Raw genomic sequence first — 22617 nt, forward strand, 5'->3', positions numbered from 1 at the left:
TTTGAAGAATTTGAGCTGGGAAACACCGTGTCCAAGCAAATCTCGTAAAGCTGCACAGCTTTCCATATGGAAACCACCCTGAATACAGATGTGTCAGTCAGCACAACCTCTTTTTTTTCTAACGCAAGGGAATATTCACCTCTGAGAAGTGCATCTCTCCAGACAGCACCCACGAGAGCAGCTGTAGTGGATGGTTGGTGCCGGTTTGGTTGCAGTCATCTGTACCGGTGAGGGATGCAGAGTCAGCTGTAACGAGTTAGGCTTTGTTTCAAACCTGCCACATGGCATTAGGAAAAAAAAATCATTTAATTCTTGAAATGGATGCATATTAATGGATGATTTTGGACTTACATAATTTTTGCCCGTATGACATTAAATCTGGTGCTGCACTTCAAAGAGAAAGACCTCAGAACTTCTATCCGTAATGCGTTACACTACGCAGTAAGTGTAAATAGATTTTTTTTTTAAAACCAGTGACACCAGCGTTACACTTACTGCAATAACTGGTTGCTGCACATAACCGTGCTCTGTTTTGGGGTGAATGAAGGGGATCAGCTTAGTAATTATTTCCATAAGATTGTGACCTTAGGGCCCCTTGGGTCCAGCATTAGCATTAGAAATGTCCCTGTTTGTGTTCTTAAAACCGTCTAAGCGTGCGCCGCTGCGATGGCCTGCCGTGCTCTGATGGGGAGATTTATGCTTCCTAAGTACATTGTAAAAGTTTTATAAAGTAGCTTAAATATTTACACAATAAGCATTTAAGGAAACAGTTATGTCTCTAAAGGAGCTGCTGATCCTTTGGGTCCATCAGACCATGGGCATGGGGGGGGGTTTTAACTGGACCTCCAGGAATTTCTTTTTTTCACCTAATTGTTTTTAAGCAGACAAACAAATGGAAACTCATACACAGGAACCTATAAATAATGTTAATGACCTGGCTTGTATCCTCAAAAGCCAGGAAATTTAGGAACATGACGGCGAGCTGGCCCTTCGCTCGCTGAAGGGTGGAAAGCGTAGCTGGGAGGAGATGGTGGCAAGGACAGCGCAGGTCCTGGGGGTGACACGAGTGTGTCCCCAAACAGGGAGGCACGATGGCCACAGCCACCGAGCCCTGGCAGGAGGCATCTTGCTGGAGGTGCAGCAATTGCACGTGCAAGTTCTCATCTGCGTGCAGGGTTTGATTTATGACTTGCAGCCTTGGGGGCTCCCGTGGCGAGGTTTGGGGGTTCAGGTGGTGCTGACATTGTGGTCTGTAGATGGCTGGTTTGACACGGGTGTTCCTTCTGACATGCGGGGTGTCCAGGACACGGGCAGTCATTGCACGGTGGTTTTTGGGGAGACGTGAGCATCTCCAGCGCTTTCACCCTGCCCTTGCAATTACTCTGATTATCCAGTCCTGCACCCCTACAGCATCCCGCTCGCTGCTGGGTGCTGAGGTGACTCGCACCACACGGCTGGACGTGACTTGGGGTGAGCTTTGGTGGCAGGCAGGGGTTTGCCTGCTTTGCCTTGCACTTGCCCCAGGACAACCACCTTTCTTTTGCTCCCAGACTGGATTTTGCAAGGCTCCAGTGATGCTGTATCTCTAGCATGCCTACGAGGTGCCCGTGCAGCTTTTATTTCTTGCTTCATCTGGCACAAGCCTGTGAGACTGCCTGTTTTTCAGTGTCGGGAGCTGCTTGATCCTGCTGTAAGAGAGTGGCGATGAGCTGGGCAGCCTTCGCCTTCATGGATGTGTTAAGGAAGATGCAAGGGTCCGGCCAGAGATCCTTCGCTTGGTCTGCTTCAAGGAGGGCGGCCCAGACCCCTCGGGGTGGCTGTTCCCTTTCATTTAGGGCTGGTGCGGGATGAATGCCCCCTTGGATGGCAATAGGTGAAAACCTCGCTGAGCGGGGAGCAGTGGGGTGGGTGCCTGCCTGCTCTCCTCCCCGCTGGCACCCACCGCCCCTTTCTTTGTGCTTCCTGAGATGCACGGGGTTTGTTGGTTTTTTTTTTTTCCTCCCGCTCGCACGGCAAACGGATGTTTAGATCAGAAAGGAAATAGGATCGCTGTTTTCTCGGCTCCTCGTGAAGCAAACAGCCCTTCAAAATAACTCCGGTGTCGTAAGTGCCAGGAAAAATAGTGAAGCCAAAATGTTGTAAGCAAATAATTGGTCTTTTTGTTAAAGGTCTCCTCTTCAGCTCCGAGTTTGCATATTGGAACGGTTGTTTTTAGGTTTTGTTTTGAGGTTTTGCAATTATTTTCAAAGCAAACAGATTTAGTGTGTGCCAGACGAGAGATTTTGCAGATCCCCGAGTACTGCTTCCAGGTGATTTCCCTGGGAGAGCGGAGCTTTTGGGCGCGAAATTGTGATTACTGTAATTCTGGAGCTAATATTTGGACCCCACGTACCCAGTGCTGGCTGTCACCCTGGAGGAGGTGGCCCCAGAGCACGGTGCCTTCCGGGGTGTCCCCACAGCAAGAGCCCACCCAGCTGGGCAGCGCCTGTCCCTGTCCCTGTCCCCTGCGGGGATGGCTCCTGCAGAGAGGGTTTTGGCCGGCGCTGTGGGAAGAGCACAGCCTCCTCGTGCAGCCCAGCCCAGCCCGCCTGTGTCACCCCGGGCAGGAAAGGTGCTCGGCAGGTTTGGATAACTGGCTGGAAGGGCAGGCGATGCCCTGCCTGCACCTTGCCTGCCCCAGGCGATGCCGGGGGCGGCTGCACCTCTGGGCTGAGGTTAGCCCTGAAGCTCTGGGGCTGGGGGTGGCGTTGCACCCTGCGTTTGCGCACGTGGTGCCACGACCGCCCTAAAACACCAGTCCCAAAGGAAACCTCAAAAGCAACTCCCTGCAGGCGAGCACCGCTGTCCTGCTCAGTAGCAGGACACACATCCCGTCCCTTCAGGGACGTCTTTGAGATACCCAAGCGAGGAGCCCAGTTGCTGCCACCCAACCCTCCCCACGGCACCCAGACCCGATGGGCACCCGTGCAGAACCACGCTGCCCGCACGGGATGGGGTAGGTGCCACCAACCCTTCCCCAGGCACTGGCCCCTGGCTGGCTCCTGGTCTTGTGCAGGGGAGCAGGATGTGTTTAAAATGTAGAAAGTGATGAAGTGTCGCCCAGACTGAGCTGTTTCTCAGACCCACAGCCGTCTAATCCCGGCTTTCGGCTGCTTGGCCTCCAGGCAAAGGGCTTGCTCGATGCTGGCTTGGAACCGCAGGCTGCAGACCCACGGGGGTGTACCCGAGCCCGCTTGGCTCCGAGGGCTCCACAGGCATTGTCACCCATCACCCCCCACCACCACACAGGCGTCGGGGTGCTCCCGTGGTGGAAAATCCTGGATTTTGCAGGTTTGGTGGGTTCGATACGGAGGATGCGGGGCTGGGAGCGAGTCCCACTCCCTCTTCATCTCCCTGGGGAAGAGCTCGTTAGCGTAATGACTGCGGACACTGTGGTGCGCTGAGGTGGGGAACAGGGGGAACAGGTACTTTTTTTTAAACTTTATTTTATTTTTTTGTTTGGAAATGCAGCCTCTCACAGTCATGCTGTCACAGTTAAAATAAGGTTTAAATTACAGGGCTGGCTGTGGCTTTTTCCCTTTCTTTCAGAATTTTTGCCAACTTGCAATTTACTTAATGAAATCCTGCTATTTCGTTTAACAGGGATATTTTTTGCAGATGTTGATTTAACCCAGCTTTATAAAATATGTGAACTGTGCAGTTTCTTTCCTATTTTTAACAATTTAAGGATTCTAGTGCAGGAACTTGACAGAGTTTATAACATCGATAGCATTGGTTTGTTTGTACCGTGCAAATACCGGGGTTGAACGATGAAGCTTCCACATCATCTGCAGCCCCATCAGAAATAGTCAGAAATGTTGCAATAATGAGCAAAAGTTGTCCAAAGTGGGAGTTGTGTTGCTCGTTGGAGCTTTGTGAATGTATTTCTGCAAAGTATCTGTCCCTGATTTTACACTCAGTTATTCTTCGGGTTTTGTGCAGGGGGGTTCTTTGCATCCATGTGGATATTTTGTATATATGATATATAGAGAATGGAGAAGAGAAATGGGTCTGGTTTAGGCTGCTGACAGGCTGCCTTTTTAATGTATAATACCAGGCGTATTTCCCCCCAATATGCCTTACTTTATTTTTTCAGATCGATTTCCCTTGAGGGGAGGGGAAAAATTTGATATTTCTCTTTCAGCGCTCGGCTGTGTTGAGGGTGTGCAGTCTTGAACTTGTTAGCCGTAACGAAGCGTTCACATGCTCCATTAATCTCCCTGTCCTTGATTTACAAAGAGCCTGACCTGCTCTCCTTCCCATTTTCCTCTCGATGGGAAGGTCATTTACTTTGGTACTTAATTTGCAGAGTTTATAACTGCGGCCTCTGCATTCCCCCCCGAAACATCTCGTGGAGGAGTTGCAACCACAAACCCTGCATAGGCCGGTCCTGAAAAGGTTATTTTTAGCTTTAAATTTCAGCTGCCCTCCAAGAAAGATGAGAGCTTGTCCAAGAAAGGTGGGAGGGTTTTTAATCTGAACGAAGACCCTTCTTGAGCTCCGCTCATACACCCACAAATTATTTTAGCTGGATTATATTAAATAAGCGTTACTGGAAATCAGGAGACCCAGAGCTAATGCTGGCAGCGTCTCTGCCGTGCGTCTCTGGCTGTGTCCATGCTATAACTCATTAATCCTTTTCTCTTTGAACACACCGAGTGAAGCTGGAGTATCGGGGTGTCTGGGATTCGTATTAGTGCAGCAGGACAGGATGTATCCCATGGAGTTCTGTGTGTATTTTGGTATTTTCCTATTTTTTCCCCCCCTTTTTTTAAAAGAAACTGTGGTTTTTAGAAATGAAAACAAGTCCTTCTTGGCCAGGGAGGGTAATTAGCATGAGTCACCTCCACTCTCCATGGGCAAATACAGGGTTAGGAATTTTGTCATCTGGGAGATGACTGTGAAGATGCTTTTGGGGACTTTCGGAGGCCACACATCGTTGCCTCGTTGGGCTGCAGTGATGCTTGCGAATGTTGTGAATTCATGCAAATACGTTGGTTTCATCCCCCATCCCCTACTTATCCCTTGCAGAAATTTTCTTGCTGTTTATCTGCACTTTAATAGATTTACAGCGCCATTCCAGGGAGTAGAAAAACAAGACGAGGTACGTTTGGTCTTTGGGGGTGGTCTTATCCCAGGCTAGCAGAAATGCACGCCCTGTGCCGGATCTGCTCCTCTGGGTTGCTGATTTGTGGTTTATACAGAAAAAGGGCCAGGAGACCCCTCTCAGTGCATCCACCATGGCACACAAATGGCACAAGGGTTATTATCCACAGCGTTCACTGTGGTGTAGGTCCTTCTGCAAAGCAGAAACTGCCAGCGCGGCATCCTTGCTGCTTCGACTGTGAATGTGAGGGACCAACTACGGAGCTTAAATCCTGAGATGCTTAAGTCATTGTTTAGTCTTTGCTTTAAGTGGGAGTAAGAGCCCATGGATGCTGGCCACGAGCAGTTGTCAGTGGAGTGAGCTGCTTGCTTGGAGTAAGGGCTGGAATAGACCCAGAAAATGTTTACACATAAATACATGAACTAGCTATTGGAAAATCTGGCGTGTGTGGGTGCACACGCATGCACGCATCCCTCTGCACGTTCCTCCTGGCCCGGCTGCGGCCGTGCAGACGTGCGTGCGTGTGCAAGCAGGAGGGCAGGAGCCGTCCCCATGCTCCCTTCCAGCACCGCAGGACCTGAGACCTGCCTCTGCCTCGCTGGCCGCCTGCCGCTGGGCTCTTCCCTCGGCTGCTTACGCCGCGTACGGACTCCATCCCCATTGCTTTCAATTCCTCTCCAACAGATGAGAGCCCCAAGACTTCCCCATACAGGTTTATCCTTTCAGCGTGACCAAATTGGCTTGCACACCGGAGGGATTGTTTCCTTGCAAAGGCCATGCTGGCACCCAAAATCCTTTAATTCCCTGTAAAACTTTGGCAAATCCGGCACGAGTGAGGACTTGAAGCAACGGCAGGCGGCGTGACATGCAGTGGCAGCCATGGAGCCGTGGCTCCCCGTCTTGCAGTGCTTGCTCAGACAGCAAGGCTCGGGGAGAGCTTTATCGGGAGAAGGATCTTGGGCTTTGGCCAGCGAGAACAAAGCCTGAATTTCCATTTCACTCTCAACCCCTGTCAGCTTCCCATATATGTGAGGGCACTGATACCGTGCTGGAAAAAAAAGCCTTTTTTAAGGATGCTGGGGGAGAATTACCGGGCGAGGGGAGGCATCAGCCGGAGCCCTTTTAGGGGACAGAGGATGGATTGGGATGGGGGACCCACAACCCGTCTGGGTACTGGCAGGCGTTTGGGATGAAAGCCCAAGATTTTTGTTCTCTCAGAGATCCCAGGCTGGGGTCTTGCGGATGCCCGGGGCCAGGCTCTGCACCCAGCCAGCCAGGGAGGAGCGAAGCAGCTCATTCCCAGCCCATAGGGAGAAAAACATTTGATGGGCTCCTGCTCGTGGCCCCCGGGGAGCCTCCCCAGCCCGGCACTCCTCCGTCACAGCTTGTTTTCCAGGTCGGTGATAGTTTCCTAAAGCTTTCGCAGTCCTTGATATTTGCAGTGGTATTGGCATCGAGCCGACAGACATCTGCCTCCAGCGCCTCGGTCTTCTCTTGAGGATGCTGCTTGTGGCTGTGTGGCGTCCTCGCTTCAGAGAAATCAGGGTGGCCTTGGGTTTTTTCAGCCCGCTCGCTGCTTCTCACGTCGTCTGCCTCCGCTCTGAAACCCCGCGGCTTGTTTTCAGGCGTAAATCCGATAGAGGTGTGATAGCGGGGCGAGGCTGGCTTCGGTCGCGCTCTGGAGGGAACGACTCGGGCTGGAGCGCAATTGCAGACTCTCAAAATATATCCGACGGTGACGTTTGATTTGGTATTGCTTTGATTTTCTTCCCAGGGAAGCATCTCCGCTCATTTTCTGGTTAGTAAAAATAGAAGAGCGTGGCAAAGCTGCTGCAGTCGCAGTCTGCTTCATTTCCCATGTCCTGTGTGAGCTCTTAAGCCCAAAGTTTGCAGCTTTGCTGGCATTTCGGGGAGCGGGTTTTGCATGACCAGCCTGGGACATCTGAAGGAGGCCTCGTGTAGGGGAACCGCTGAGCATTTGCCTTCTGGAAATGGCAAATTTTCGTTGTTACCGGAGGGAGGTGAGCTGTAATTTGGGGTAGAGGCTGTGCTGAGAGCGGTGCGAGTAGGTGACGGCGTGCTGCCTGGCTGTGTGGCCTTTGCAGGACAGCCGTCTTTGTTCAGAAGAGCTCAATGCCCTCGGATTATCTAACAACCGGAGGAAAAAAAGGCCTTTTGGTTTTTTTAATCTGCTGCTTTTCTCCGGAGGAGGTGTCTGCTGCCGCCGGGGATGCTCCGATGCTCTCAGCAAGCGTGGCAGCGGGGAGTGGGGAGGCTTGAACATCTTCAGGGGCATCTCTGCAGCCGCCTTGGCGACGTTCTCAACCAGCTCAGCATCTGGCTTCCCAAAACAGCTCCATCACCTCAGTGTCCCCTTCACCCTGGCAGAAATCGTCTTCATTTAATGCCGGTGTGAACCAGGCAGGGCTTTGGTTCGGTTACAGCCCGAGCCTCGTGCCTCTGGACCATCACTGTCTGGTAAGGTGATTCCCAGGCTCAGCCAGAGCCGAGTCTGACACCCAGTGTGCTCTGCCCGAGAGGCGTGATGGAGGCGGAAAGTGGTGTTATTCCTGTTTCTCTTCAGAGGGACCTGCTAATTAGTTTCTGCTTTTAAAATGCTTTGAAGCGCTCAGCCGAAACTTCTCCATGAGCGAAAACTATTATTATTTATTTATACCATTTTCCAGAGTGTCTGCTCCACCGCGGGATGCTCCGAGTTGCCGCAGCTCTGGTCATTGAGCAGATTATTTCCCTCCCGAGGGCGTCAGTCAGGATTTCTTAAGAGCACCTAGAATCGCTCTGCAAAGCCGAAACGGGTTCGAAAGGCAGGAAGAGAGCTCAGGAGATCCCTCGGGATTTGACCGGCCCAACTTCTGCCCACCAGCCCAGCCCAAGTCGGATGCGGTCGGCGTAGCCGGGATTGCAGCAGGCGGCCCCCGGATTAATTAATAGCGAGGGCTGGCGCGGCGCCAGGCGGGAGCGGCGCAGGGAAGGGAGCGTTGGACGGCGCGGCGGCGGCTAAAAGGGAAATCTGCCGTCGGGTGATTTATGGGGTGATTTCTCCTGGATTCTCAGCGTTTTTCAGGCTCGGGGCCAGGGGGGGGGAAGAGATTGCGTACACGGTTGTTTGGAGGAGCTGAAAAGGTGTGAGTTCTCAACCTAAAAATGAAGAAAAGGGATTTTTTTTTTCCCCATTTTTTTGTCCCAGCATCCCCCACCCTCGCAGTCCTGCCCTGCAGAGGGCACTCGGGGAATGAGCCTTCTCCCCTCCAAGGGTAGTCAGTGCCTTGCCCAGCTGGCAACGGGAGGCAGAGAAGAAAGCCAACCCCAACTAGATGATGCTCAGAAGATTTTCAGCAAACCTCCAGATTTTACAGAAAATCAGTTAGTGGAGACCTTCCTTCCGCCTTATCCTCTGTGTCTTTTCACCAGCTCGTTTCTCTCCCCATTTTTTCGGCTGGTTGGGGCGCAGGGTGGGGGCACCCACGGCCGGGCAGCAGGGATGCTGTGGATGCTCATGGAGGTGCCGAGCACGACCCCGGGATTTTGCCGAGCTTGGATTTACCCAGGGCTGGTTTCCAACAGTGGAGAAGTCTCAGCCAAATTCTGGTTGATGACGGGTCTGGTGCTTTCATAATTGGCAGCCAACATAGGTGATTACGTCTTGGGCTCCTTTTGAAGATGTATTTACATTGTTGTGTTAACTTTAACATGCCAGGTATAAAGCGGTTACATGCACAGCCCAGGAACTTAAAAGCGATGAGTGTGCCTGCGAAAGCTGTGAGCAAGGGAAGCTGAGATTATATGGAGACTGTTCAACTCAAAAAAAAAGAAAAAAAAAAATCACCTAAATCTCTGAAAACATTGGTCTTTAGAAGTAACACATAAAAATGTCAGTGAAAAATACCTGAGTTGGGCTTTTCCAGTTCTCTTAGTTTCTAGGACTTTTCACCCTTGGCTGAAAAGACCTTTGTAAACCATGCAGGGGAGCTGGAAAAAAAAAACTCCTAAAATACCTTAAAATCATGTTCTGGACTGTGTATGTAATGGCCAGAGAAGGTACATTAGAAACAAACTCCTTGAATTTAGCTTGAAAATAGGCTAACTGATGATGACTTACAAATTTCCGGGCAGAACTAAACATGGCATGTGTTTTTCTTTGAAGGATATAAAAAAATTAGCATGAGCTGATGATTTTGCAGAGTGGTTTCTTTTATGCAGAGAAAATTGTTTTCATCCTAATTCTTGGCATTGGCTCCTGTCCTGTGTTGCTTTTGTTTCTTGGGCTGCCATGGAAATGTCCCCCTTTCCCCCCAGGCCTCTCCACGCGCCTCTTCCACCAGCTCTGTTGCCCGTCAGACCCTTTTTGGAACTAATTTAATTAATTAACCCAGCGCAAGTGTTCTTCTGAGTTGATCATCTACTGGGTTAACAAATTAAATCGGCTCACGGAGGAGGCTGGGGAGCACCAGAGCTCTGCTCCAAGGTAAAGGCTGGAGGAGGAAGAGGAGGAGGAGGAGGAAGATGCCTCCTCCATGGTAGGTACGGTGGCAGCGAGGGCTCTTTTCGGCTGTCTGTGGTGCTTTCTGTGGTGTTGGTTTTTGCCGGATGAGTGAGCTGAACTGGTCTCCACGGCTGCACGACAGCCACATCCAACATGAGGAACGTGCCAGGCGTCGTCCTGGAGTTGGAGGAGTTGGGACCCCGCCACAACAGCAGTGACACCAGATTAATCGTAATATAAAATCACACTCTTATTTTATAATTGAGGTATGAGCGGGGTTGAATCTTCATGTCTGTCTCAGCAGAGCAAAACAGAAGTCTGGGAGGGAGCTTGATGCTCTGCAGCATGGGGAAGGTCTAGACTGCTGTCCCTATGGCCGACCTCGGTCGTCAGCTGGGGAGCTGGTGACAGCTTTTCAGGGCCTCTGTGAATCAGGGAGCAAGTTTGTCTTGGTGAAAGCTGGGACACTAGAAGATCCTCAGTTGATTCTGGGCCTTAAGGAAAAGGTCCAAGAAGAAGCCTAGGGCTGTTCAGCCTCCTGCTTGCACCCAGCTGCCATCTCCTTGCACGAGCCTGTTGTCCTGCCGTAACACACAGCTTCTTGCTTCATCAGAGAAACCAAGAAGTAATTAGAAAAGGGGACTAAACTGTCCTTGTCCTCATCAGGACTTTCCCTGACTTTCGGTGGGGGACAGCATGGAGAACCTCCTGCTGCCTCTGCTCCTCCGATGTCCCCAGGGCCACCGTAGGATGGCAGCCCAGGTTCTGCCCAGCCTCCTGCGTTCGTTTGCTGGTGGGCTTGGGATGTTGCCTTAAATATATTTGGTGGAGCCAACGCTGGAGCGCTCCCACGGGCTGACAAAGTGGCTGCTGGCCAAGACGTGTCTCACCAACGGCTGCAGCTCCTCCAAGGGTGGGAAGGTGCCCTCAAAGTCCCACCCCACCGCTCCCAGTGAGGATGGACAGACAGATGGTGGCCGGTTTGTGGCCCTGTGTCCCCAGGGCATCTGCATGGGGGAGCCCCGTGCTGGGGGCAACGCTCAGCTTCTCCCTGACCCGAACGGGCAGGGTCTCGTGCCGGGGGTGGATGCCGTGGTGCTGGTTGCAGCGCAGGGGCTCTCGGGGGGCCGCAGTGATGCATTCCAGCTGAAACTTGTAAGGCAGAGGTATTTTAAGTATATTGGCTTAAGGAAAATGGTTGTGAGCTTTACTGGGGCAGATTGACAATTAATTTTTTTTTTTTTGCAGGGCCATAAAAATTCCATTTCTGCTGCGGAAAGTTTTAACCCCTTCCTTACGCTGGAGCTTGTTTCTAAGGGTATTAATGGGGGATTATTTTAACCGATGGCTCCCCAGTGAACTGTTAAAAGATTTTGGGGAAATGTGCATGTTCTTTGTGCTGGGCTTTTTATCTGGACCTTGTTCACAGTGACCTGTGTATGGCTATAACCATACTGCTTCCATGCTCCTGCGTCTTGGGTAGTATAAGCACGAATCTGTGCTACGGCAGAGGGGAGAAAAACGACTGAGCATGTATCTAATAGAGTCTAAAGTGGAATAAAACTGAAGGGAAAGACATTGCCTGTTGAGAAAGGATGTAACTGAGCTCCATGGCCAGAGGAGCGTTAGGCTTCCCCGTGACACAAGAGTACGGGAGGGTGGGACATGAAAACAGGGTGTGGGCTGAGTCGTGGGGACACTTTTGAATATCCCACTTCATCTCTTTAGGTGCATTCGAGTCCCCGTCACATTTGGAGAGTGCAGCGATTTCTTTTTTTTTTACATGCATGGTCTTCCCTGCGGGTGCCTCTTAAATGTGTTTTGAAAACCCGTGAGCGTGGTTTGGGGTTAGGTGGGGAAGGGGGGGCTGGCATCACCCATTCCTCACGGCGGGGCTCTGCTTGGAAAAACAACCCGGTGTCACTTGTGACTGTTTCCTCAGGAGTCCGTGCAAAAATGGGAATATTCCTCAAAGCACTGCCGCAAACTTCCCTTCTCACCCCTGTTTCCTTAAGCAGCAAGATCTTACTTGCAGCCATTTATTGTGGGGGCCATTTGACCTGCTGAGAAGAGGTTTGGTGGCTTCGGAAGAGCCGAAGCATGAATCAGAGATGTTTTGTGATCTGCCCATGTTTTCCATCCTGCTTTTAAGTGCAACATCAAGCAGTGGGACTGTGCAGCATTTTGTTTTGGAAAAAAGCATCTTTCTTTTCTCTTTTAATGCACTGCTTTGAACTTTACTGGCATAAAGCACTGTCAAATCACAAATAATCTAAAACCTCAGGTTATTTTCTTTACCTCCACACTCTGCAGGGAACAAAAGCAGCAGTGCTGCTAACGCTGTGAGGATTTACAGTATTTGCTCTTTGCATTTATTCCCGTACCCGGATTCCTTTTGCCTGAGCCGTGCAAGACTCTTTTCCCGTTAAGTTCTGGTTTTGATTCTCCGTCTTGCTTCCTATCTTGTTTTTTTATCTTAAATTGTTTGAATTTCCTTTTGGATGTGTCTGCTGCGAGGCATTGCTGCAGCGGAGGAAACGGCGACTTGGAGGAACAAGTAAACAAGAGCCAGAGTTTCAGCCTGTCCATCTGATCGATAAAGGTGGCTTTGATGGAACAGATAGCCCTGACGCCAGGCTAAATGTAGCTGTTAGAAGTTGTAGCTGCCTACAATGATAGTTGTTAAAAATGTGTCGTATACCATCGAGGGAGGCACTGCAGGACTAAAATATTTTTCTTTCTTCAAAAAGAAGGCTTACAAGCCTGCCTCTGTTCCAGCAGAAAGGGAAAAATAAGGAAAAAAAAGGGTTTTCTTGTCTGTGCATAAAGGGCAGAGGGGAAAACGAGGAGGAAAAAATGGAATATTTATTTAAAAGGCAGAGGACATGCTTTTCTGCCGGCCGCCCCTGCTGTCTGCTGAGTGGTAGTGGCTAATAGCTGGAGGCGAAACTAATACTTGGCAGGGGATAAGACACAGCGCAGGCCCCCTTGTATTAGGGGCTTGCTAAAGTGCTTGCTTTATGTCGGGGCTGCGAGTTGAGTTCATCTTTTCAGGATTTGGTTGAGTGCACTGGGAGATAAAAGGAGGCAAAAGAACCCACCACGGCATGGGGAGTGGGGCAGCCGGCAAGGGCGGCGATGGATGGGTCTGAGGGAGAAGAGGGACCCTGCCGAAAGCTTTCCGGAGGCAGAGGCTTTTCCGATGAGCCTTTTAACCATCTCCTTTCGAGGTGTTTTGTTTGCCTGCGGGCCACGGGCAGGTTGCTTTTGCAGCTGGTGCATGGCTTTTAAAGCCTTTCTTCACCCCTGGCCAAGAAAAGTGAGGTGGAAAGGAAACTTTTAGCTGCTTGATGTGCAGTTACCTAAAACTCATGTCCTCACCTGTATGAAGGAGCACAGGACATCTCCAGGAATGCTTTGAGCTGGCAGAGCTGTCACTGCCGGGCAGGAGCTGTGACAGGGTGACAGAGATGAGAAGCACATTGGCAAGGGGGGATTTCACCCCCCGAGATGCGTGCATGTATGGATGGACTGACACTCATGCCATATATTGCACGGAAGTGATTTTAATAAGGCTATTTCAGATGCGTGAAAGCAGGAGGTGTAAAAAAACCTTCCCCTGTTTTCAGCATGTGTGTAGATCGATGATTTTGCCAAAATATTTGCCAGTTCCTGGAAAGCAGAGATGGCACCAGGGATGGTGGCACCTGCAGCGAGATGTTCTTATAGAATAGACACTGGTTTCCTCCTGCTTTGCTTTCCCCCACTAGGTATGTTAATTTGCAATAAACCATGGGAAACACCTATTTAAATGTTTATTGCTGACTGTTCCCCTAATTAATTCAGCTGATGGGGAAACTTGAGTTTTGAAGTTGTCCCATTCTTAGTCTGTAAGGGAAATTTGGGGGCTGAGTGGTAGTTTCTAAAAAATGTAATAACAAAACCAACTTACCTAATGGGCATGCAGGGCTTTGTGGAGGTTGGGAGGTTAAACAGATGCAGAGCTCGGTAATTGCTACCAGCCTCCGGGCCCGGCAGATGAAAAGCTCTGAGCTTGTCTGTAGCCTCCCAGCATCACTCGAGTGGGACAACAGCAAAATTTAGTATTTGAGAAGAGTTTTGGAAAGGCACTGGGGGCATCTCAACTGTATGATGTCCCAGGGGAAGGGTGACTGTGGAAACTGGACACTGTGGAAGATGTACCTGCAGATGAAGCTCAGTTGCTCAGTACCTCTTCTTTCTGCTGTTGTGTCATTTATGAACTACATCTTGTTTCACCTCTTAAAAGAAAATCTGGAACTATTTGCCATAGTGCATTTTAAAGAGCAGAATGCTCTGACCATCTGCATGGTGGTAGACCAAGGGATGTTATCAGAGGTCAAAAGATTTTCGTCCATGCCAAGCTGTTGTTTTCAGAGGTTTGTACGGACGTAGCTAAGGATGGTCTTGCTTCAGCAATGTTCAATTAGATAAGACTGTTTGGGTCAGATTTGTGTTAATGCCATAAACTTGGTTAACGTCATTTTTGCAACTGCTGCAGAAATACTGCAGAGAGGTTCTGGAACTTTTTATCACCAATTTCATCAAAGTTTCTGTTCTTGGTGGAGATCTTAGTGCATCATATTGGCGCTAGGCAGCTAGGGGTGTTTCTAACCCAGAATTACATTTGAATCTTCTCTTCCTTCCCTAAAACTTCATGTTCGCGTGGCTGGTGCTTTGCAAGGCATCATGAGAGACTTCAGGAAGAGTCAAGTCCAGTCATCGGTATTTAATGATGTGCTTGGGTACAACGTATCCATCATGCACTTGCTGATGAAGTCATTACCCTTTCGGAGCAAGTTGGGTTGTTGGTTTAACTCCTGGTGATCCGGACGCAGGAGGGTCATTTGAGATGGCAAAGGAAACAGAGTTATTGGCCAAAGAGTAAGAATGGGGAAAAACCTTTCGTTTTGCTGATTTTTGTCGTTAGCAGAGTGCAGCGTTAGGATGAGCTTATTACAGAGTGATGCTGAGTGGTTTCCACTGAGGATGGCTCAGAAGCACGGAGACACAAAGACCCATCGGTGCCACGGGGACATGGTGGAGTGTCCCACCCCGCCGCAAGGGCTGTGGCTGGGGGACAGGACCTGGTCCTTGGGGGGAAAGAAACCAAAGTTTGCCTCACCTGGCTCCAGCATGCTGCCGTTGCTCTGACCAAGGGTCTTCACCCATTCCCCTGCTGTGCAGAGCTACTAACTCTGAACTTAAGGGGCGCATCTCGCCCAGTTGTGTTCAGCAGGGCTTTTCCCATGCCTTTAGGAGGCCCAGGACATCACCTCCGGTATTAGGGGGCACGAAGCTGTTGGCTTGCTCCTCCATGGAGGATTGCCATAAATGCAGGGAAATGGTGTTTCTTTTCCCAGTGGGGTTGAAGCATCTGATTGCTACGGTGTTTCCTTCCCAGTTCTGGATAAAATGCACATCAAACCGAAAAGGGGCTGTTGGCGGCCGTGCTGGGTCCTAAAAAGTTATTTAAACAGATGATGGGGGAGAAAGGGGCCAATCTGGCATTTTCAGAGTGGTTTAGACCTGTGATGGGTGAAGGGGTCGGTGCAAGACGATGAGCGTTGCCCACGGCAAAGGACATCCCGCGGCACCACTGCCTCCCCGCTTACCCAATTACGCCTCTTCCCCCATCTCCCTCCCCTTAAATTTGTATAGTTACAACTCAAGTTAAACTCTAACAAAGCCGCTTAATTCAAAGATTGTTAATGGGGAGGAGAGCCCGTTCCCTTCCAGGGTAATTTGAGCCTGAGAAGAAACGGGGCTGTAGGGCTGCACTTGAAATCTGGTGCATCAATAGGGTCTCTGAAGCAAAATAATGGCATCACCCCGCGTGCGAGTTAATCGGACATGATGGCACGAAGGCAGAGGGGTCAGCAGGCCACGAGCGCGTGATATATTGTCAGGGAGCTTAATGCCGGGCATGGAGCAGGGCTGGCTCGAAGCAGAGCTCCTTGCTTGAAATCCCAGGGTGATTTTCTGTTAACCGGTGTGGTAGGAGCAGGAATGATGTTCAGCAAGAGGTTAATTTGCCCTCTTTGGGGCTCTTCTAGGGCTGAGTTCCCATCTTCCTTCTGGAAGCATCATAAATTCTGGAGGCATCATAAATTAAACAGATTTCTGGCAGTCTGCGTCCCTCCCATCTTCCTTGAATGTAATTCCTAGAAAGAAGAGACGTTTCTCATTGTTCTGGAGAGAGTTCCAATGGCTTTGTAGGAGGACATGTATAGTTCATAGCAACTACTCCCCCTTGGCATGAAATGCCTCCTCAGATTTCATGTTCCCCGTGGGAACATCAGCATCGCTGTCAAAGAATATTACATAGCAGCGATAACTGTCAGGTCAGTCATCCAAGCATTTCATGGACATCCCGTCTTTCAGCTCAACACAAGTTGGCCTTTGAAAACGGGGGTACACCACCACAGCACTGCTGGAGGAGCTTGGGGATCCGCCAAGCTCAGGGGTGGCTGAGTTGCAGTGGTACAGTATCCATGCCGGCTCTTGGTAGAAATGCACGTATCTTGAGGACACAGCGTCCTGGCTGCTGGATGCAGGATTGAACACTAAATTAGAGAGAGAAAGAGGCGTTGAGCTCCATGGGAGCTGGTGGGTGGGCCGTTGGGTCAGCAGCCTTTGCTTGAGCTTTCTTTCTTGGTGGCATTTGACATAATTGGAGACGAGCTTTGGGTCAGAGACGAGCTTTGGGTCGGAGACGAGCTTTGGGCTGAGCACAGGCTTTGGGTTAAGACGGACTTTGGGTTGAACACAAGTGCCGTTCCCACGTGAGCAAAGCCGATGGGTGGGAAGAGCCATTTGCTTACCCTCCGTACCTGTCTTTTCCCAGGCGGTCACAGCAACCCCTGACTCTTCCTTTGCTTTCCCCCACAGATGCCAGTACGTCGCCCGATGCCGTGAAGAGGAGCCATTGGTGCAACGTGGCCTATTGGGAGCACCGGACGCGCGTCGGCCGCCTCTACACAGTGTACGAACAGTCTGTCAGTATATTTTATGACCTACCTCAAGGAAACGGCTTCTGCCTCGGACAGCTAAACCTGGAAAACAGGAGCGAGACTGTGAGAAGGACTCGAAGTAAAATCGGCTACGGGATTTTACTTAGCAAAGAACCAGACGGTGTGTGGGCTTACAACCGCAGCGAGCATCCCATCTTCGTCAACTCCCCGACACTGGACATCCCCAACTGTAGGACTTTGATAGTGCGCAAGGTGATGCCGGGCTATTCCATCAAGGTGTTTGACTACGAGAAGTCTTGCCTCTTGCAGCACACGGCCGATCTGGATTATGCGGATGGGCCCTACGACCCGAACAGCGTGCGGATTAGCTTCGCCAAAGGCTGGGGGCCGTGTTACTCGAGACAGTTTATCACGTCATGTCCTTGTTGGCTGGAGATTTTACTCAGTAACAATCGATAACGGTCAGCCTCTGACAAAAGGAAAAAGAAAAAAAAGACACAGACTATCCCAAATATCATCTACCTAGATTTAATATAAAGTTTTATATATTATATGAAAATATATATTATACTTGTAATTATGGAGTCATTTTTACAATGTAATTATTTATGTATGGTGCAATGTGTATATGGACAAAAAACAGAAAATGCACTTTGGCTTATATAATTCTTTCAATACAGATTTTTTTAAAAAAGAAAAATTATACAGCAAAAATAGGAGAAAGCCCTAATTTTGATGTATGGTTTTTTGAAATATTATTAATACCCAGACAAAAAGCTAATACCAGTCACTCATTGATAATAAAGTATTCGCATTATAGGGGGGGGTTTAATTGTCTTTTTTTCCCCCCCCCGACTGAAGTCCGCAGCAGTGTCTGCTCGGGCATTCTGCAGGCAGGGGGGTTTCCAGAGGGGCGACTGCTGTCTCCCATCTCAGCCAGGACCCTTAGAAAAACAATACATGAATTGCTGGAAAGCTGCAGTTGTCTCCAAGAGGAGGGTAAATGAGAACAGTTTGAGAGGCAGGGAGCAAACGGAGAAGGTGAGAGGAAAATCTCCCGTAGCTGTTCTTGCTCGGGGCTCTGTGATCTCTCTGATAACGCAAAACATGATGGGGACATCGTGAAGATGAGCGTGCACGTTTGTGTTTGTGCAAATTAATGGTTAGCAGTGCAAATCAATGGGTATCAGTGCTGGTGCGAAGAGCAGAATAAACCGTGGCCCTAAAAGCTGCCCAGTAGGACCAGTTTGCGCTATCAGCCTTGCACAGGGGTTGTCTGTGAGTCCAGTATCTGCTGTACATATTTGATGGTTAAGAAACAAATGGTGGTTTTGGACAGCTCATGGTTGGGTGGATCCTCAGTTGGAGACACCATAGCGTGGCCTGAATTTCAGGAACGTCTCCAGTAACTTGAAATAAGGCGGAGGTGAGTTGGATGAGTTGCATGCAGATTTGTCCTGTAGATCTCCCAGTCTGTCGTCCAGGCAATAAACTGATACAGAATTGTTTGGGAAGAATTTATTTGCTCTGAGGAGCGGTTGCAGCCAGAAGAAGTCCTGGTCGAATGAGCTTGTCTCGGCTGATTTACTCTGTCTGGAAATCCTGGATAAAATCAGGCACTTTGCTGACTTCTGCGTGAGCTTCGTTGCTGTCAGCGCTGTAGCACCCATGCGCTTGCATGGGCTGGTTGGACGTTGTCTGGCTTCACTTGATTAGTAAAGTTATTTATTGCCAGGGACTAGTGTTGCCAAGTCTTCAAGTTGTATTACAAATCCCTGTACATTTGATTTTCATGAAGTCCCGGCCTCTGGAGTCCGGTGACTGCAGAAGCACCTCAGCTTTCAGTGTTACAGAGGATGTTTTTGTAGCCCTCGTATTTGCAGAGAAAAACATGCAATGAGACAGCCTCAATGGCTCAAAACTCAGAGAGTAAAACAGGACATAAACTTACTATTAAAAAGCCCTGCTGATGCGTGTCAGGGTCACGCATTTTGGCAACAGGACTCGGTGTTTCTACAGCAGCCACGAGCGAGGATGGGGAAGGTGGGGACCGCATCCCTCCGGGGAAGGGAACTGCATTGCGCCGGGGAAACGCACGGGCCTGGGGTGGACATCGGGGAGAGACGCGAGCAGGGAATGTCGCAATGACATTTCCGCAGTCATTTTTCAAATTATAACCATACTTGATATTTAATTGGGACCACATTGGTTGAGTTCATGCAGCATCAGTATTAATACTTGACATCATTAATTTTTGTTTGTGTTACAGCCGTTGTTGTCAGGGAACGGTGTCAAAACATGTCACTATCGTTTAAAGCCAGCTTTCAAGAGCTTTGCAGGGTTTTTTTAATCCCCTTTGGCTTAGATTTGGTGTGTCCTGCCATACCACCTACATCACTCACTGTATCACTTTCACGCAGTCGGTCAAGAGGCCATTTTTGTGTTTTGGGTTTTTTTTAAAGATTTTTGTTAATGCTGTCCTCATTTTAACTGGGAAGAACCAGCCAAAAGCAGAGTTGCTTCTCCCTGTTTGCTTTTCTCTTCTCTTTCCCGGCATTTCCCACCACCGCCCAGAAGGTTTTGCATTCGCATCCCGAGCTGGCCGCTGCCTTCCTCCCTGTCCTCCTCCTCGCGTGCACACACAGATGCAGCAGTGCCGTCATTTTCCGCTTTCTACCAGCTTCTTCCGTATTTTGGACAAAATAGCACCAAGGATGGACATTGTTTGCTTTTCTACCACCCACAAAAGACCTCGTCCCAGTGCCCACGGAAGCTGTCGGTCACGTGCCGTTGATTTTCCCTAACTTAACTCTTTGCATTTGCAGTGCGGCCAGGCTGGTCGGGCACCTTTCAGCTCCCTTCTGGGTTCGCATCAGTGAAAGGATTTGTGTGGGTTGAAATTTGAGGGTTAACTTTGGGGTTTCCCTTGTGCAATCCACTGATTGTGCTTAATTTTTCTTTTTTTTTATTACTCATGCGCTTCCCCAGGAATAAATCTGGAGTTTTAGTTCACTTGACAGCAAGGCTTTAAAGGGAATAAAAAAGGATTTTATGGTGAGGCGATGAAATAAGACATCAAGTATTCTTTTCTGTCGCATTTCTCCCCTTTAATACCTTACTGTAATCATTCAAATTTAGGACCCTTTAAAGAAGCTTTAGGACTTCCAAACCATTGAACTCCACGCTGGACCCTCGCAAAGCTCAGCTGAAGCCTTCCCCATGCGATCCCCCGCACTAGGCTTGAACCTGGAGGCTGTTTGGTGACTGTAAATGGGCTCTTGGGGTGGCTGTGGATGGAGGGCATTTACATCAGGGAAAGAACAATTATTTCCCTGCCGGGGTTTGCAGGAGCGGCTGGGCATCGTTGGGTTTTGCTAATGACTCAATGGGTCTCTCATGTGCGTACACCCACAGCTGCTGGTGTTTGCTCATCCGCCCCAGCCCCTATAAAAACAGGATGGCCACAACCCCCTGCCCTCTGGGTTCCTCCAGAATGTGGTTCCTTCTCCTTCCTGGAACAGTCATGGTCTTCCAACACCTGAGGTAAGTGGCACGTTCTCTATTCTTGCTTCTTTAAGGTCTGTATGGGGTTATGCTAGTTTAAGGGCAGAAATGAAAGCAGTCCCTTGGCAGGAGAGTGCTGGGGTGTTTCTACTTGGACTGTGCTTGGACTGAGCTCCTGGTGCTGCTCTGGGTGCCCTGATACTGGGGTGCTGCAGGGTTTAGTGCAATTGCTTTTGAGCTGGAGCTGGTTTAGCTTTGTCCTGGGAAGGTTGTTGGTCACCCACGTGGCTACGTTATCACCGTGTGTGTTTTTGGAGGGATGTGCCGGGCAGTACAGCAGGGAAATGCTTTTTTTCCTGTAGTAGCGCTGGGACACCCGTCATGTTGCTACAGGGGGCCAAGCTCTGAGCTGAAGGAGCTGGGTGTGCCACCACTCAGTAGCATGGCAGGATCCCTGTAGCACCCCCCAGCCCTGCATAGTCGGAGACACAGGGGCAGCAAATCCCTGAGCAAATATGCCTTTCCACCTGCACTGAAGGGCTTCAGCAATGCACTGACCTTAGAGTTTGCTCCAGCTCATGAGTTATTTGTACGGAGAAGTTGTGGTTTTGTTGTAGGACGGGCGTGTTGCATGGGTTTGGTGCCTCAGCTGATCTTAAGCTGGTGAGTCTCACCCCTCTAAGGCAGTGACTCCTTCTGAAGTGGAGCTTCCCCAGACCACAGCGCTCAAATTTCCTTGTCAACAAGGAGTAAGATCTTGATCCTGCAGAAGAGCCTGAGATGAATGGTCTGACTCACCCTGGCTGCTTTATGGATCATCTGCAGAGGTGGTGGGACACAGAGATGTTCTAAGGTGTTACTTTGGCAGCAAAACTTGCTGGACACCTTTATCTGTGAGTGCCAAAGCATTGACAGAGGCATCAGCTGGTTCCTCATGGTGTTACGGGTACAACCAGGAGGTTGAAGGCTGCACAGTCTGTTTCTGGCTTCCCTGTGCCAAATACACCCTAATTCTACTCAAGTGGAAGTCCTGAATTAGTAATTCTAGTATTGGACCCGAGTCCTTCTGGGCTTTGATTTGTGGAGTGTGTTTATGTGACAAGATCCTCTTAATTTGAGTAATGCATTTTAAAACTGTGCAGTAAGCTGATGAGAAGCAGCCAGTTGCTGCTGGTAGGTCCCAGAGGCTGCTGCTCCTCGTCTGAGAAGACGTTCATTCCTGTCCTTGATGTTCATTGCTACTATGACTGAGAAATACCTTTTACTAGCCAGAATGGAAAAGAAAGGAATGCTAAATGGAGCCGCATTCAGCTCCTCTTAAAAAGAGAGCCTAAGATCCCTTTGTGGCTCTGGTTTTGCCATAGTTATACAGGGTCTGTCAGTCTTTAGACCTTAATCCTTCTTCTCAGGATTTTGTCTATGCAGTAGAAGTGTGGGGACCTTGTTCAATGCATAATTAAAACCTGAATGTTGCCCCCTGTGCATGGGCGAACAAGGAAAAAGAAAAAAATCACTGTTGGTGCAGAGGAAGGAGCTGGAGGTTTGTCTCGGGGTGTGATGCTGCTTGACTTCATGGTCTTTGTCAGTAATGGAACATCTCCAGCTCTTTGTTAGGAACGTGAATTAATGTTTTTAACAGAGCAGCAGAGTTGCCGAAGTGCTCATACATGTACCTGCGCTTCCCAAAACTTCAGTGGGTCCTATAGGCTCAGGCTTTCTGCCTGCTCCGGTGTTGTACCTATGTGTAGCTTCAAGCCAGCAGGTGGGATTGAAGTGGAGGAAGAGCTTTAACAGCTGCCCAGGACATGGCGGGGTCCTGGGTCAGAGGATGAAGCAGCCGTGCAGTCGGAGCTGCTGCTCTCCCGGTGCCTCCAAGGGGTGTGAAGTGAACCTCAGGAGAGCCAGAGTGGTTGGGGTTTTTTCTGACAAACGCCAGGACCAAAAGTCAAATGTTTCACCCAGGTAAATGGCCCTGCGGAGGGAGCCAGCTGCAGGGATGGGGCTGTGTGTTGCCTTGGGTTTTGAGCTGTTGGATTTGGTGAGGGGGGCTGGTGGTGAATCCACCGCTACCTGGTTGCCCTGGCTGGTTTTAAGCTCAGTTTTTCTGGGAAACTGTGTGTGGGGTGGCTGCAGAGCTGTGCTGGGGGGTGAGAGATCCTAGTGCCTTCACCCCATTGTGTCCCTCCTGTTCCTTGTCCGAGCTGTCATGAGTGAACATGGATCTGGTTTGATGGATGGCCAACATGGACCACAACTTTCCTAGAAAGCAAAAATAAAGATTCATCTCCATTTCCCCTCACTTGAGGTGGAGTGGGTTGCTAAATCTGGCAAGCCCTCGGGAAGGGAGGTGTGCTGGGGGTGATGTGCCATTGCAACGGGGTCCACAGCATCACTTGGTGCTGGGTGGCATCCCGGGGCTGGTCCCTGCAGCCAGTGTCCCAGCACCCCAG

At 49.9% G+C, this 22617-nt stretch overlaps 1 protein-coding gene across 1 annotated transcript in view; it reads left to right on the forward strand.

Annotated features, from left to right (window-relative positions):
- Positions 1 to 17470, forward strand: part of SMAD6 (SMAD family member 6) — a 44488-nt gene extending 27018 nt beyond the window's left edge. The window contains exon 4 of the mRNA XM_050903278.1: positions 16581 to 17470. Within this exon, the coding sequence (XP_050759235.1) occupies positions 16581 to 17122 (542 nt within the window). The 3' untranslated portion in view covers positions 17123 to 17470. The remainder of the gene's footprint in view (positions 1 to 16580) is intronic.
- The last annotated feature ends 5147 nt before the right edge of the window (positions 17471 to 22617 follow it).

Source organism: Gymnogyps californianus, chromosome 11, assembly GCF_018139145.2.
Source record: "Gymnogyps californianus isolate 813 chromosome 11, ASM1813914v2, whole genome shotgun sequence".
NCBI classification, from domain to species: domain Eukaryota; kingdom Metazoa; phylum Chordata; class Aves; order Accipitriformes; family Cathartidae; genus Gymnogyps; species Gymnogyps californianus.